The sequence below is a fragment of the Rhinolophus hipposideros genome, assembly GCF_964194185.1.
Source record: "Rhinolophus hipposideros genome assembly, chromosome: 5".
In the NCBI taxonomy this organism is placed as follows: domain Eukaryota; kingdom Metazoa; phylum Chordata; class Mammalia; order Chiroptera; family Rhinolophidae; genus Rhinolophus; species Rhinolophus hipposideros.
Genome location: NC_138051.1, coordinates 91,620,092 through 91,634,611, shown reverse-complemented (window position 1 = coordinate 91,634,611; position 14,520 = coordinate 91,620,092). Strand labels below are relative to the sequence as shown.

The 14,520-nt window shown below is 50.5% G+C and overlaps 1 protein-coding gene across 3 annotated transcripts in view; it reads right to left on the bottom strand.

Moving 5' to 3' along the window:
- Positions 1-1,671: 1,671 nt before the first annotated feature.
- The window catches only part of DGLUCY (D-glutamate cyclase), a 61,365-nt gene continuing 48,516 nt past the window's right edge, over positions 1,672-14,520 (bottom strand). For 2 of the 3 annotated variants that reach the window (XM_081047363.1, XM_081047361.1), the window contains 3 exons: positions 11,025-11,144; positions 9,648-9,799; positions 3,063-3,728 (listed from right to left, as the gene is read on the bottom strand). In XM_081047363.1, the coding sequence (XP_080903489.1) occupies positions 3,579-3,728; positions 9,648-9,799; positions 11,025-11,144 (422 nt within the window). In that variant the 3' untranslated portion in view covers positions 3,063-3,578. Of the gene's footprint in view, positions 3,729-9,647; positions 9,800-11,024; positions 11,145-14,520 lie in introns of all 3 variants that reach the window. The other variant, XM_081047362.1, reaches the window with a different exon arrangement.

The following is a 14,520-nucleotide window of genomic DNA, read 5'->3' as shown; positions in this document are numbered from 1 at the left end:
TTTCAAAAAAACCTGCGTTTTATGGCTGGCTCTCCTGTAGTCCCCCTGAATTCATCTGGCAAGACAATGGCGTCTGACAACAGTCACCCCGAGTCACAATGGTGCCCAGCACTCTGGGGACACGGTGGGATTTCAATTGCATTTGCTTTACAATTATCGTAAGGACACTGTGAGATGAGACACTAGATATCAGTGCTGGAATGGACCATAGAAGCCATGATATCCAATTCCCTCCACATGCTGTATGTCCCCCTAAACGATAGTCCAATTTCTCTACAAATGCCACCAATGACACCAGTTCGCTACGACCCGAGGCGAGTCATTCTGAGGTTGGGAAGACTCCCCATGAGCCAAAGTGAACCCACTTTTCCTACTGGCCTTAGTTCTGGCTCCTGGAGCTATGTGATCGTGTAGGGAATGATACTTGAAGACGACTCTCACCTCCTGTTTCTCATGGTTAAACCCCCCAAGCTTGTATCAGACATGGCTGGATTGTATGGCAGTCTACCCCTGCCAAACCACAGTGCCTTAGAACAATAAAAGTTTCTCTCCTCTTCATGCGAAGTGCATTGAGCGGCTGCTTTCTGACAAGTCTTTCTCCAAGTGATGGTCGTGAGTCAGGATTCTTCCATGAGGAGGTTCCATCATGGGGTCTTCCTCTTCCGTCCACACAGGTAGAGGACGCTGCACAGAGAGACTCTCACAGGGTGTTTATGGCCAACTCTGGAAGAGGTTGCTATCTCTGCTACTCACATTCCATTGGCCAGATCCCAGTCACACGGCCCCAACTTAACTGCAAGGGAGGCTGGGAAATAGAGTTTTCCTAGGTGTGCCGGAAGACGAAGCAGAATTGGTGAACAGCCGGTTAGTCTCTGACAGACAGCTGTCCAAGCCACCTCCACGTTCTAGGTTTTAAAGCGTTCACCATCCTGTACCTCTTCTGAACAAAACCCACTTCTTCAACTGCGGTGCTTGGGTCTGAAATGAGACTAAGTCAGCCTGATCTGCACGGAGGAGAAGGGGACCTTCCACTGACCTCCCTGTGCTTCTGTCCACGCATTGGCTTTTCTGGCAAGCACATCACAGCCATCACTGACGTGTACTGGTTCTACGTGAGCTGCTGTTAAGCCACAACTTCCCCATCCTGCTAGAGCAGTGGCCTTTGGGATCGGAGGGTTAGGCTCCATTGTGGGGAGTTGGTAGAAAGGAGCAAAACGCAGGGGGCGGGCGGTCAGCAGAGCCTATGCCGTGAGACAGTCAGTTCCTCAAGGGGATGCCTGGACCAGCTGAGCGACCGGCGGCACTTGGCCCGAGGGGCTAGGGAGCCCCGGCCCCCTTAGCTGGTTCCCTTGTCTGTAGGGTCTGGGGGGCATGCATACCCCAACGTGACCAGGGTCTCCAGCCCCCCTTGAACACCAGCAGAGCACCCCCAGACACTGTTTCTCAGGCCCCCCACCCCCAACATTCCTGGAAATGCCCAGGGATGCTCCCGTCCCCCAGGAATCCATCCTGGTGGACGCCCCAGCCCATCTCCAACCCCACCATGGCCTGTGCAAGGACAGGGTCCCCTCTTGTCCGCCTGTAACCAGCTTCTCCAGCTTACAGCCAGGTTCACCATGCCACCCCACATGCAGACACAAGCCCCTCCCCAAAGCACAGCCAAGACCAGGACAAAATTGAGTAAAACTTTACTAAAGGCCTGAGCAGGAACCATGCTGTGGAACAGGACAGCATGACAGCTGGATCCTGTACGACCCTGATGAGGGCTCTTCTCCTGGCCCTGCCCCACACCTGAGCCCCTGCCACAGGGCCACAGGCCGGCCACTCCCTGCAGAGGGGCCTTTACACACCTCACTCCACAGGGAGGACCCCTGCACAGCCTTCTCTGGACTCCACTCAGGTCTCAGCCTCTTTCCCAAATGACTGAATCATTTCCCCATAAACTTCTGCCCACAGCGAGGGGAACCTATTACATGGTCATGCCTCAAACTTCCCTAGGCCGAAACACAATCGCTAGTACTGTTGCAAAACCAAGCGCCCATTAGTGACTTCTCCCAAAATGTGAGTCAGAAGAATGCTGGCAGCTTTACCAAAGTGATGTTTTCTCTCGTCTAGCCATCAAGATCTCAAAAATTCCAGGGCCCACTTTCAATCAGAGGGCCCCATTACATGGAGCTCTGCGGTCTCAGGTCAGAGACAAAAATTGGAAGTGGAGTAAACGGGGCCAGTGAAGCTTAGCCCTGAGGTGGGTTCCGGGAGCTGTGAGAAGCTGCAGATGGGGACTGTGAGCTCATTCCACTGGGCGCACCCACCCTGATGCCACACCAGCAGAACAGACCTGGAGGTGGGTTCTCCCCGCCAGAATGACACAGGAGGCCTGGACCGTCCCCACCCCAGCTACTTCTGAGCAGGGGCTTCACCATGCCCCTGTGTAGGGAGCGCTGGGAGTTAAGCCCAGGTCGTTTTACTGTACCCTTCGGCATTACTGCTGAGTGTACAATTAGAGGTACTGTCTGCAGCATGTGTTCCATACTTTACAACTAATGCTCCTTAAAGAATCAAACGAGACATGTTTAAGGAAATTAAACAGCAGGCTCAGTAAGTATTGGGGCCTCGCTGGCAAGCAGGACTACCCCATCTGGATGAGCCATCACGGTCCAGTATGTGAGTTAACGGGATGTGGTCTGTGACGCTGCCTCTGATTCTGTTGGGAAATTCTCCGTGGGAGGGTATAAGAAGACAGGGCAAGCTGGCTCGAGCCGTCTAGGAGGCTTCTGGGAGTGATCCAAGCCCCGGACTGTCTGACCCAGCCCCAGGCTCCAGAGACGTGGCCACCCTCCTACACAGGGAGGGCTAAGCGTCTGGCTCCAGGCTGGGGTGAGCAGAGGGGGAGGAGGTGGAAGAAGTGGCAGGCTTTGTCCGGGGGCTCAGGAGGTGGGGGGTGAAGGGAGGTAAGGGGCAGAGGGGAGGCAACAGTGGAACATGTAAGGTTGAGGTCTCTTGTGCCAAAGAAAACAAAATGCTGTTTGAAAAAGAAAGCATTTCAAAGGTATAAACATTTTGGTGGTGGTGGTGGTGGTGGTGAGTAAACCTTTAATAGAGTCCCAGAGCTTCATAAATATACACTACACATTTGTACGGTTTATTATTTCTTAATTAGCCTTGGGGATTGTTCTATGGCCTTGGTGACGCCTGCTCTTTTGTCTGCCTGGTAGGTAATTGCTCACTTTTGTCCCATAAGTGACTGGTCAGAAGACTCTCAGAGCACACCACTTGGGTGGCCTGAAAAAGCCAGGGCGAAGGAGGGTTGAAATCAATGCCTCTAGCCCTTTAAGCATAAAAGCAAAAACTGGAAAACCCCAGAGAAACGTTTCCTTGGTCCACCTGTACTACACCCCCCGCCCCCCACCCCCCACCCCAGGAAGTGGGCATGCAGTGTCCAGGGCAGCGTACAGAGCTCACCCAGGGCCGGTGTTCATTTCAAAGCTGTTGTAGAAAGAAGCTGCAGCCCTTGGGTGTCTTCCCTAGATCCAGGCGTGGCCATCTGGTCTGCACTCCACAGGCATGTAACGTGTATGTCACACGCTCACCGAAGTGACGTCCAGCAGCTTCTGGATGATCTGGGTGTGTGTGCCGTGGAAGGGCAGCCCATCCACCTCCATGCCCACGATGCCCGAGACACCACTCCGAACTTTGTGCCTCACCAGGATACCCAGCATTTTTTCTTCCTGGAAAAAATTATGACAGACATAGAAATAGTGAAGGGGGAGGAAAAAAGAAATACAAATGAGTCTCGGAGAAAGAGCATTTGACTTGAGTGGTCTCTTTTTTAAAAATACACTTTTGGTTAAAAATACTAATGCCACTGGGAAACTCATAATGAGAAAAACCTGTCCTCCATCATGCCTCATCGGCCCCCAAACCCACTCCCAGAAGCAGCCACTTTGAACAGTTTGGGCTCTTTCTTTGACTAGTTATCTTCATGTAACCAATATGCTTTTTAGGGAAACCTGCGCTTTCGAAACAAACGCAAGAGAGTCACTCCTTTTCTAGCTGCGGCCTGGGCTACTTCCTGCCAACCTCGCCCCTGCTCAGCTCTGGATTACCTGCTACTGGCCTTTGTGCCAGGAAGGCCCCCATTCCTCCTGAGACCCCACTGTTAGCCTCCTGTGGGGCACGCGCCTAGTCCTGCTGCTGTCATCTTCTAGATGTTACCTGGTGTAGATGTGGGAGCATCTGCCACGAGCAGAGCCATTAAGGAAAAATAGCCCATCCTGACGCTATAGCCCCAGGTCCAGCAGGCAGAGTGGTTTGCTCTGACAGATCTGACTTGGATCTTTCCTGGCAGGTGTTTTAACCTGTCTGGGCCTCAGTGTCCTCATCTGTGTAATGGGCAGATTCAAGATAATAATAATGCTACCTTCAGAGGGATGTTGGGAGGACTAAATGAGATAATACAAATAAAGCCCCTAGCATGGTCCTTGGCACACAGTAGGTGTTCATGAAATGAGACAGGTTATTATTAGCAGGACTGGATCCCTGGTCTTTAGCCCAGAGGTTTCTTAAGTAATGTGATTCCCCTCCTTCTCTCTCCCTCGAAAAAGGTCCCAAAGAACCACTTGACTAAGCCACTAAGCTGTCTGTCCCAGCTGAATAGCTATCGTTCCCCTGACCATAGGTGGGTCTTAGGTAAAGATAAAAGGAAAGAGGACAGTGCCTGAAGGGCAGAGGTCAAACACATCCTCTCCCTCTTCCTCCTCCACAAAAAGAGAAGGGGATGAGAGGAGGGGACCAAGGAATCTATAACGGGGAGATTTGACGGATGTCAGAAGGGCTCTCACCTTCCTGCTCAGCCATTTCTAATTCACTCCATCGCCCATGGAAGTTTTACCAAGCACCTGCTACGTGCCAGGCCCTGAACCAGGGATTCAGTGGTGAATGTGACATGGCCCCTGCTGCCAGGGGTTCACAGTCCAGATGAGCGCTCAAGGAGGCACAATCCATGGGGATCATAGCACCGAGCAGGGGTACCCAACCCCGCTTATTGGAGTGACTCAAGGAAGACTTTCAGGAGGAGGGACAACTACGACCACAGGTGACAAAAGAGCAGAAATGAGCCAAGTGAGGGGCTATGAGGAACACTCACTGAAAACTTTTCAAAACAATGGAGAAAGCCTTGGCAAATGTCACCTGGAACTGTCTCTACTCTCAGCTGGCCTGAGGGCCTGTATTTCAGTCCTGCCCTGGGGGCCAGGGTGAGAGGCAGGCCCAAGAGCATTTCCAGAAAGCTGTTTGTCCAACAAACAGCTTTCCAGGAGCCACCCAACCCAGAGTGGCATTTCCTGCCCTTTGTTTGGGCTTTATTATCCCATTTCTTTTCTCCATTGGGTCATATCCTTTCTTTATAGGGGAATGTTTCTGGGACCATGGGGCTATTTCCTCCCAGCATACTGCCTCCCCCCACCACTTATATCCTTCTGGGTCCCAGGGAGGGCCATGGGGGTCCTGAGGGTTCACATGAACAGTCAACAGGAACTGGCTGGCACTGAGCCTCTACGAGTCCCGGGGATCAGCTGGGCCAGCAGTGACTGCCTGCCAATTTCCAGGAATCGCCATCTTCCAGGAGGCCTCTCCAAGTGGAGGTGGTGGTGATGGGGGGAGAATGGCTGGAGGCAGAGCGCCTGGAGGCTGCTACACCGGCCCTGGTACACCGGCAGAGTGTACCAGGCGTGGGGCCTTGTTCATTGTGAGTGGGGAAAGGGGCCCCAGGATGACCTCTAGGCTTAGCGCCTGAGTGTGTGCGTGGTCACCAGGGATTCACATTGGGGGCACAGCAGGCTGGCGTTCATGGCTTGGTGACATTGCTGTTCACAGTCGGGTGGGAGAAAAGGTCCTGCTTGGAAGCTGGAACTGCTCTGTACGGTGATGTTGGTGATGGCTACACAGATATATGTATTAGGTCGGTGCGAGAGTAATTGTGGTTTTCGCAATTATTAACCTTTTAAACCGTAATACTTTTGCACCAATTTAATATATGTAAAAATTCATCCAATCTACACTTAAGGTTGATGTATTTTACTCTGTCAGTTATACCTCATAAAAAAAATTATAAAGAAAAAAAAGTAGAATGAGATGAAAGTGCTGGAAGAGAACAGAAGCCCAGGATGAAGCCAGAGGCCATGTTCCTACCTGTCTGTATTACCCATCCATCTATTATCCTCTCATCCATTGGTCTTATCTTCTCATCCCTTCATCCATACACCCACCTATCGATCCACCTAGCTAGGCAGCCAGCAGTCCCTCTGTCCGTCCATCACTCTTCATCCATCCATCCATCCATCCCTCCATCCATCCATCCATCCCTCCATCCCTCCATCCCTCCCTCCATCCATCCCTCCCTCCATCCATCCATCCCTCCCTCCATCCCTCCCTCCATCCCTCCATCCCTCCATCCCTCCCTCCATCCATCCATCCCTCCATCCATCCCTCCCTCCATCCCTCCATCCCTCCATCCCTCCCTCCATCCATCCATCCCTCTCTCCATCCCTCCATCCCTCCCTCCATCCATCCATCCATCCCTCCATCCATCCCTCCCTCCATCCCTCCATCCCTCCATCCCTCCCTCCATCCATCCATCCATCCCTCCCTCCATCCCTCCATCCATCCATCCCTCCATCCCTCCATCCATCCATCCATCCATCCATCCCTCCCTCCCTCCCTCCCTCCCTCCCTCCCTCCCTCCATCCATCCCTCCCTCCCTCCCTCCCTCCCTCCATCCCTCCATCCCTCCTTCCCTCCATCCCTCCATCCATCCATCCATCCATCCATCCATCCATCCCTCCCTCCATCCCTCCATCCCTCCATCCCTCCATCCCTCCATCCCTCCATCCATCCATCCCTCCATCCCTCCATCCATCCATCCCTCCATCCCTCCATCCCTCCATCCATCCATCCATCCATCCATCCCTCCATCCATCCCTCCATCCCTCCATCCATCCATCCCTCCATCCATCCCTCCCTCCATCCACCCCTCCATCCATCCATCCATCCAACCACCTTTAGTCCCTCCCATAAGGTGTCAGCAATCAGCTCTTGGCCCCTGACAAGGTGTGGGGAGTGCTCTCCAGACATTTGTTCTGCCCTTAAGTAAAACACCAGGGCACAGCCAAGAGCCTTAGTGGGCAGGGTGTGGCCATCTTCCCTGGGCTCCTCAGCACAGTGCCCACTCCTGATACAGTTATGATTAGACTCCTAAGAACTGTCCCTAAATGTGGGAGGCTCTACTTACAAGCAACTCACAGACTAGAGATGAGGGACATTCCTTCACCTCCCACCAATGAAGCTTCACCACCATCTCAGGCCACAGCTCTGCCCAGCATCTCCTAATGACTCAGGGACCCCCATGGAGTGACCCACAGAATTTTATTTTAACTATTCTAGTTATTCTCCTGAATGCTACACCACATCATGTCCCCCAACCTTTGCTTATGTGGGTCCTGCTGCCTGTAAGGCCCTTCCCACCCTTCCTTACCTGACTACTTATATCCTGCTTACCCTCTAAGACCTAGCTGAGTGCCACCTCCTCCAGGCAGCCTTCCTTGAACTCTTTGAATGAGTTAGGTACCCATTCTCTGTGTTCCCACAGTAGTTGCCGTGCACATTTCCATCCTGGCTTCTGAAATTACCTTTCCCATGTTGTCCCTGCTGTATGAAGTAGGAATATTTTCCTGTGAGCCCCCAAATGAAGGAGGAATATGTCTGTGAGTCCCCAAATGATGTAGGGGACTTTGGAGTGAGTGAGTGCTAGGATCGTGTCTCGTGAGACCGAAGAATGGAAACACGGACCCAGGGGAGGCAAAGAGTTTTAAAAAGAGGAGAGTTTATTGAAAGCCAAGGGTCAGAGCTCCCGAGCGGGAAGGGGTCCCGAATGGGGTTGCCCCATGACTGAGGCAAAAGCTCTTTTATACCTTCCTTTGCCTGCTTGGGGAAGGGGAGCTGTTTGAAGAAGGGAACGGACACCTTCTAATGAAATTTGTCTACCAGATTTGTTCTGCTTGCCCATCCTAAAGGAATCAGCAAAATAACCCAGTCTTATCTATCAGATATGCTCCATTTGTCAGGCCAAAAGGAATTTTATGATTAATCTCAAGGCTTTATTACATTTTGCCCTGGAATGAAGGAGTGATTTCAAAACCTGGAGTTTTAGGCTATGGCTGCCTTTGTTTATTCTACCAGGGACCTCCCTGTCTACCTAGGGACATGCTAGCTAACCTGCCTCATGTGGATCTAGAGTTCCCCACAGCGGCCAGGTCTGACCCCTGACTGTCTCCCAGAGCAAGCCTAGGTCTGGCCCAGAGGAGGGGCTCAACAAACATATGTTAGCACTTTTGCTTTAAAAATGTTCCTTTTTATTTTCTTTATAAGGGTGGTGCATTATTAATAGATTTATGAAGGACTGGGTGGAAACATGAAAGGAGAATTTTCCATCCCCAGAGGGTAAGTGTTTGGGCTGTGTGAATGTGTTTGACCGGGTTCATTCTTTTGTGTCTGTGTGAATCAGGAATCATGTGTGAGGCAGCCCCCTGAGTGGTTTCTTTTTCTTTCTTTCTTTCTTTTCTTTTTTTTTTTCCAGTTCAGATCCAGGAAGTGCGAAGAAAGCACAGAGGCCCTCTGGGTCCATGTAGGGCTGAACATTTCCCCTGAAAATGTCACTTCAGCTGGCGAGCCCTGCCTCTCCCCTCCCCTAGGGCAACCTGGCTTTACCAGGAACTGGTGCCATTACCAGGAACTTGGAAACTTCCGAGCCATGTTGGGAAGAGCCCAGAGCATGGAGTCAGAGAGACCCAGACCCAGATTTCATCCCTGCCTCTTAGCTGGGTGGTGTTGGGCAAGCTACCTCCCTTTCTGGAGCCTCAGCTCCCTCGTCAGTAACAGGGAGACACCACCAATCCAGGGAGGTGTCAGAGAGAAACAGGGCTGGTGGGCAGGAGAGAGAAAGAGACAGAGAAAGCAGGAGAGACAGGCAGAAGGAAAAAGGGATAGGAAAGGGTGTAAGACAGTGTCAAATAAGAAAAGAGGCAGCCAGAGGCTGTGGATACAGACCCTTTCCAGAAGTGAGGGGCTTTGGGGCCTCAGCCGTTGGCTAGCTGGGGACTTGTCATAAACGCCCGCTCCATCTCAGCTGCTATCCCCAGTCTCAATGCTCAGGAACCTCCCTGCCTCTGGGATTGCACCCACCTATTGCACCCACCTACCTTCCCAGAACAACCCTCTTCCCTGACTCTGAAAACCAACCCTCTAATCCAGGGTCTCAAAGTGTAGCCCTATCAGTGGCAATGTTATCTGGGAACTTATTTTTCCAACAGCAATGCTGACGGCCCCCACTGTATAGACAGGGGCAATGAGACTGAGAGAGGCTAAGCAACTTGCCTAATGTCAAACTAGAAGGAACATGGTCATTTACATCAGGACTTCCATAATTATTTAGGATCACCAATACGTCAAAGATGGTTGCCTGTTGGGAGACCTCTGGCTGTTGATGGGATGCAGGGGTGCTGGCCTCGGGCTTATGGCTTGGAATACTAGCCCTACTCTGCATCCAGGAAAAAGGCTGCTTCCGTGGCAATGGCCTGTGGGGGGTCTGTTACCTTAGTGATGGAGGGGAGGGCCTGAGTCCAGTTCTGTTCCCCACGTGCTCTGGAGGGTCCAACTGCCTTCCTCAGGTAACGTTCATGGACCTCACATGAGTTCAGGATGTACAGAGCGCAGGCCAAGGCATAGCCCCCCCAGTTAGAAACACCTAGAATAAAAAAAAAAAAAAAGATTTCAACATAGAATTGGAAAGGCCATGAGCTCCATCACCCTGCCTCCCAGCATCAGAACTCCCGTCAAAGGAGGATCCGAAGACCAGGAACACCCGTGGTACCCGGAACTTGTTGGAAACGCCAATTCTTGGGCTGCAGCCCAGACTTGCCTAATCGGAAACTCAGCAGGGGACTGGGGAGCAAGCTGAGGCTTCACACGCCCTCCAAGTCATTCCACTCCAAGACAAAGTTTGAGAAGCACTGAGCTAAACCATCTGGGTTATGCACTGTTAATGACCACCAGAGAAAAAGATTCAGGCTACAACCCTAGGAAGCCATTCCAGAACTCTCCATTTGGCCACCCTGCACCCCCCATGCTGCATGGAAGCCAGTCCTCAGAGGGGCGAGGTAACAGCTCCGTATCCTGTGTGCCGTCACCTCTCCCTGGGCTAACTCAGCCTCGCTTCCCTTCCTCTTTTATCAGCCAGCCCCAACAGGCTACTTCCCATTTTAGGGACTACCTCCTTGGCTCTTCTCTGAAGCCTGCTTGAGTTAGTTCTCCATTCAGTTGAAGAAGGATTGATTAAGGACCTGGTAAGCTCCAGGTGCTAGAGGATCAAAAAAGAAAGTAGAGCTCCCCACCGGGGGAGAGAAAGGCTGTGCACACAGCCAACCACAGGATGGGGCCATCGTGAAGGAGACGTTCACAGAGGATTATGGGAGCACTGAGAAGGGGTACTCATTCTGACTGGTTTAGGGAAGATTCACAGAAAAGAGCCACTTTCTGGGTGGCAGATAAACTTGAGGAAATCCGAGGACTTCCAAAGAGATTCTCCAGAGGCTCCCTGCCCACTCAGATCCAAGATCCCAGGATAAAGGAAACCCACAGATAATGGATCTGCCAACAGCAAGCAAACTCTGGAGGCTTGAGGGTTTGTTCTTCCTTTTCTGGGTGTCCCAGTTGAAAATCTAATGCAGAGTGGAGACCAGAGACATAGTGTGTTGAACATATTTTCATATGCTTACTTGCCATCTCTATCTTTTTTGGTGAGGTGTCTGTTCAGGTCTTTTGCCCATTTTTTCATTGGTTTCTTTTCTTATTGTTGAGTTTTAAGAGTTCTTTGTTTATTTTGGATAACGAGCTTCTGGCTGGACCGGCTTAAAGCCAGGTCCCTCCCCCAGGGCAGCCCGGCCTGACGGACAGGCCATCCCACCACTCACCAGCAATGACAGCAAAGTCAGCCTCCACGTCACAGGCGATGACATCCCCATTTCGTATGTGGCGCTTCACAGCCTCCTTGACTTTGCCCATCCCAAGCTCGTTACCTCCATCACCGACCCCTGGAGGGAAGGGAAACTGAGTCAGTATACAGAATCAGGTAAAATGGGGGTGGTTGTGAGGCAACCCCTTCACATGTGCCTAGTTGCCTCAGGGAGGGGAAAGGGGTTGGCTCTGGCTGTATTTTCAGACAACTAGCAGATGTTGTACTTCTGCTTCGAGTATTCTAGAAACTTCTCCTCTAGTTAAAAATGAGTGTGGCTATATCCCCTACTGGGTTACGTTCTCTATCACAGATGGAATGCCCTCCCTGCTGACGAGAGTATGGAGACACTCAGGACTTCCTCTCCTTTCCTGAGTGGCTCCTGCTCAGGGAGGGGTGGCAAGTCCCTGAGCCGCATTATTATGACCAGGTGGCATTCCACTGGTGGAAAAGAAGAGGTATGGAGTTTTAAAGTCAATTCTGTAATTTCCTTTAAAGGCTTCGGTGTAAAGAATGTGAAGTGTACCCGTGTCAATTAATTTTAATCTATGCCAACCAGAGGGGTGCCCCGTTAAGATCTGGAGCGGCTTAATGAGGAATACACACCCCAGGGCTGGTTGGTTAGCATCTGAAAGAGACCAGTCTAAAGGCCAACCTGATAATCAGCACCAGAGTATTTGTTCATGCACACAACACATGTTAGAACAAATGTGTTAGAATAAATAAATGTCAGAAATTCTTTAATCCATTGGTGAAATGAATGGTTGTCAAGATAGGTGAATTGGCTGAAAATAGGAGCTCTTCAATGTCATCACCCACAGCCAGGTTCAAGTTGTTTGCCATCCCAACCACAGCCGTGCTGATTTCTGCATTCTTCTCATCCTTGGAAAGTCCCCTGACGTCACTGACAAACCTCTTGAGTGTTGTCTTCCAGATGCCAGTCATATAATCCTTGGTGACATCAGCCCAAGCCCAAGCAAGGTTCTTGATTCAGTCATAGATGTTGTAAGCCGTCCAGAATTGCAACAGTGTCTCCTCAGTGTCTTCCTCAGTTGCAGCAATAGTCTGGACAAAGGTCCTCCTCAGGCAGGAGGCCTTAAAAAGCTGCTGTGACTCCTTGATCCATTGGTTGGATGAAAGCAGCCGTGTTTGGAGGGAGAAGCCCCACTTTGATATTGGGATGAAGACCACCAATAAAAGGATGATGTCTGGGAGCAGCATCAACATATGAAAAATCTTGAAAGGTATGTTCTCCTCCAAACACACATCTCCATTTAGCTGGCACAGCAATCCTGGAGGGCATCTTGGAAGAGGAGCTGGGTCACCCAGGACTTCTTATTGCTCCTGTAGTACACGGGCTATGGGTGCTCACTGTTATGCCTGAAGGCCCAGGGTTCTCACTGTGTCAGATCACACAGGGTTTCAATGTGCAGCCTGCAACCCTGCCCCAAGCAAGACTGTTGTCTTGTCCTTAGAAGCCATGAAACCTGGCATTGACTTGGTTTGGATAAAAGTCCTTTCAGGCATCCATTTCCAGAAGAGCAAGTTTTCATCCACATTGAATATTTTCTCTGGCAAGTCATTTGCCTCCACAATCAGCTTATCTAGAGTTTTCAAAGGTCCTTCAGCTGCCTTTACATGAGCACTCGCAGACTCGCCATTCACTGTAACATAATTGAATGAATAACAATTCTTGAATTGTTGAAACCACCCAGAGCTGGCAGTAAAAACATCATAGTTGGGTCAACCTCGCAAACATATGCTTGGCTTTGGCCGTGATCGTCATGGTGCTGAAAGGGATACACTTCTGTGTCTGGTCTTCAACGCAGATTATTAGAAGTTTCTCCATGTCTGACATAAGCTGTTCTTGAATTTTTGTTAGTCTCACTGCCTTCCCTTTAGCAGCTTCTGTCACTGGTTAATGATCTTCAAGACTGTAGCTACAGTAGAATGGGACATGTCTGACTGGCCAGAAACAACTGATTTTCCATCACTGATTTTCCACCTTCGTATCTGTATTCACTTTTAATTTCATTGCCAGGTCAATCATTCAACATGGTCTTACTGGCAACATTGGTAAGGGCTTTGGTATGCTTGGGGCCGTGATGAACAAGAAACACAAGATTTAATCAAACCCGAGAGAAATGATGCAATCAAGAGACATGGTAAATATGTGATGTCAGAGGCTGCTGCCGGCATAACATGGCATTCGGTTTTACAGCAAACTTTTTTGTTTTTTATATATGTAAGTAGAAAGAGTATACTCAAATAACGATAAAAGTGTAGTCATTACTAAACCACTAACATAGTCCTTTGTTCTCATTATTGAGTATTGTGTCCTGGACACAATTGTACGTGCCACACTTTTATAGGGCTGGCCGCACAGTAGGTTTCTTTACAGCGGCCTCACCACAGACACGTGAGTGAGGCATGGCGCTGTGACGTTAGGATAGCTATGATGTCAGGAGGTGATAGGAACTTTTCAGTTCCATTATAATCTTATGGGACCACCATCACGTACGTATGTGGTCCATGCTGACTGACACCTCATCATACCATGCATGATTGTATGACACAGTTTTTGCATCTGTTTCTACAAAGCCTTGGAAAATGTGGAAAATTCCACCAGGAGTTAGTGTTCAGTTGTAAGACGGTGGAGAGGAACTAGAGCTGACCCACCAAAAGAATCAAACAATTGTGAATGACAAAGTTCCTTAGGTCCACGCCCTGAGGATTTTTTCTCAGAACAGTTTTCTAGATCGATGACAGCCCAATGAACGGAGAAAAATAATAACAACGTCTAGCATTCGTATTTTGTCTGTTTCTGTCTGTGCTCTTTCGCATTTTATGAATTTCATCCTGTTCACGCCTTAGGCCAGTCTTGTCCGTGGCCTTGTTTTTGTCACTGAGCTCGCAGGGTCTCTGAGAAGGGCGGGATTTGGGTAATAAGTGTAAGGTGGGTGTCTTGATTCTCAGTTGAGTGCTACATCCATGACAAGGCAGCTGCCTGGGGAAACTGAGGAATACGGTGTTGATGGAGCAGAGGTGAGAAAGGACAGTCAGGGGTAGCCCTGCTGGGCAGGGGCCTGTGGGAAGCCACAGAAGGCGCTTGGGCATCCAAGGGTCCACAAAGAGGGCAGTTTGAAGGTGCAAACAGCCAGCTTCACCTGCTTCCTCCGGAACCTTGGGGGCCTCAGTTTGGGGATGGGGCTCAGCACAGATTGGGGGTCTGTTCACGAAGAAAAGAACAGTTCCTTCAGACCCTGATTGCTCCTTTGGACTGCGAGACCCTTTCCTTCTCCACCCTGGGAATGCCTCCCCCAGAACTTAGGTCCTGCACGTGCCCAGCCCAGAGAGACAGGAAGCACGAAACCAACTGCTCTGTGGGGACCACACCCATGGCCTCTTCTGGGAAGACCAGAGCGATTTTGCAGAAATTTTCTACTTAGCCCGGA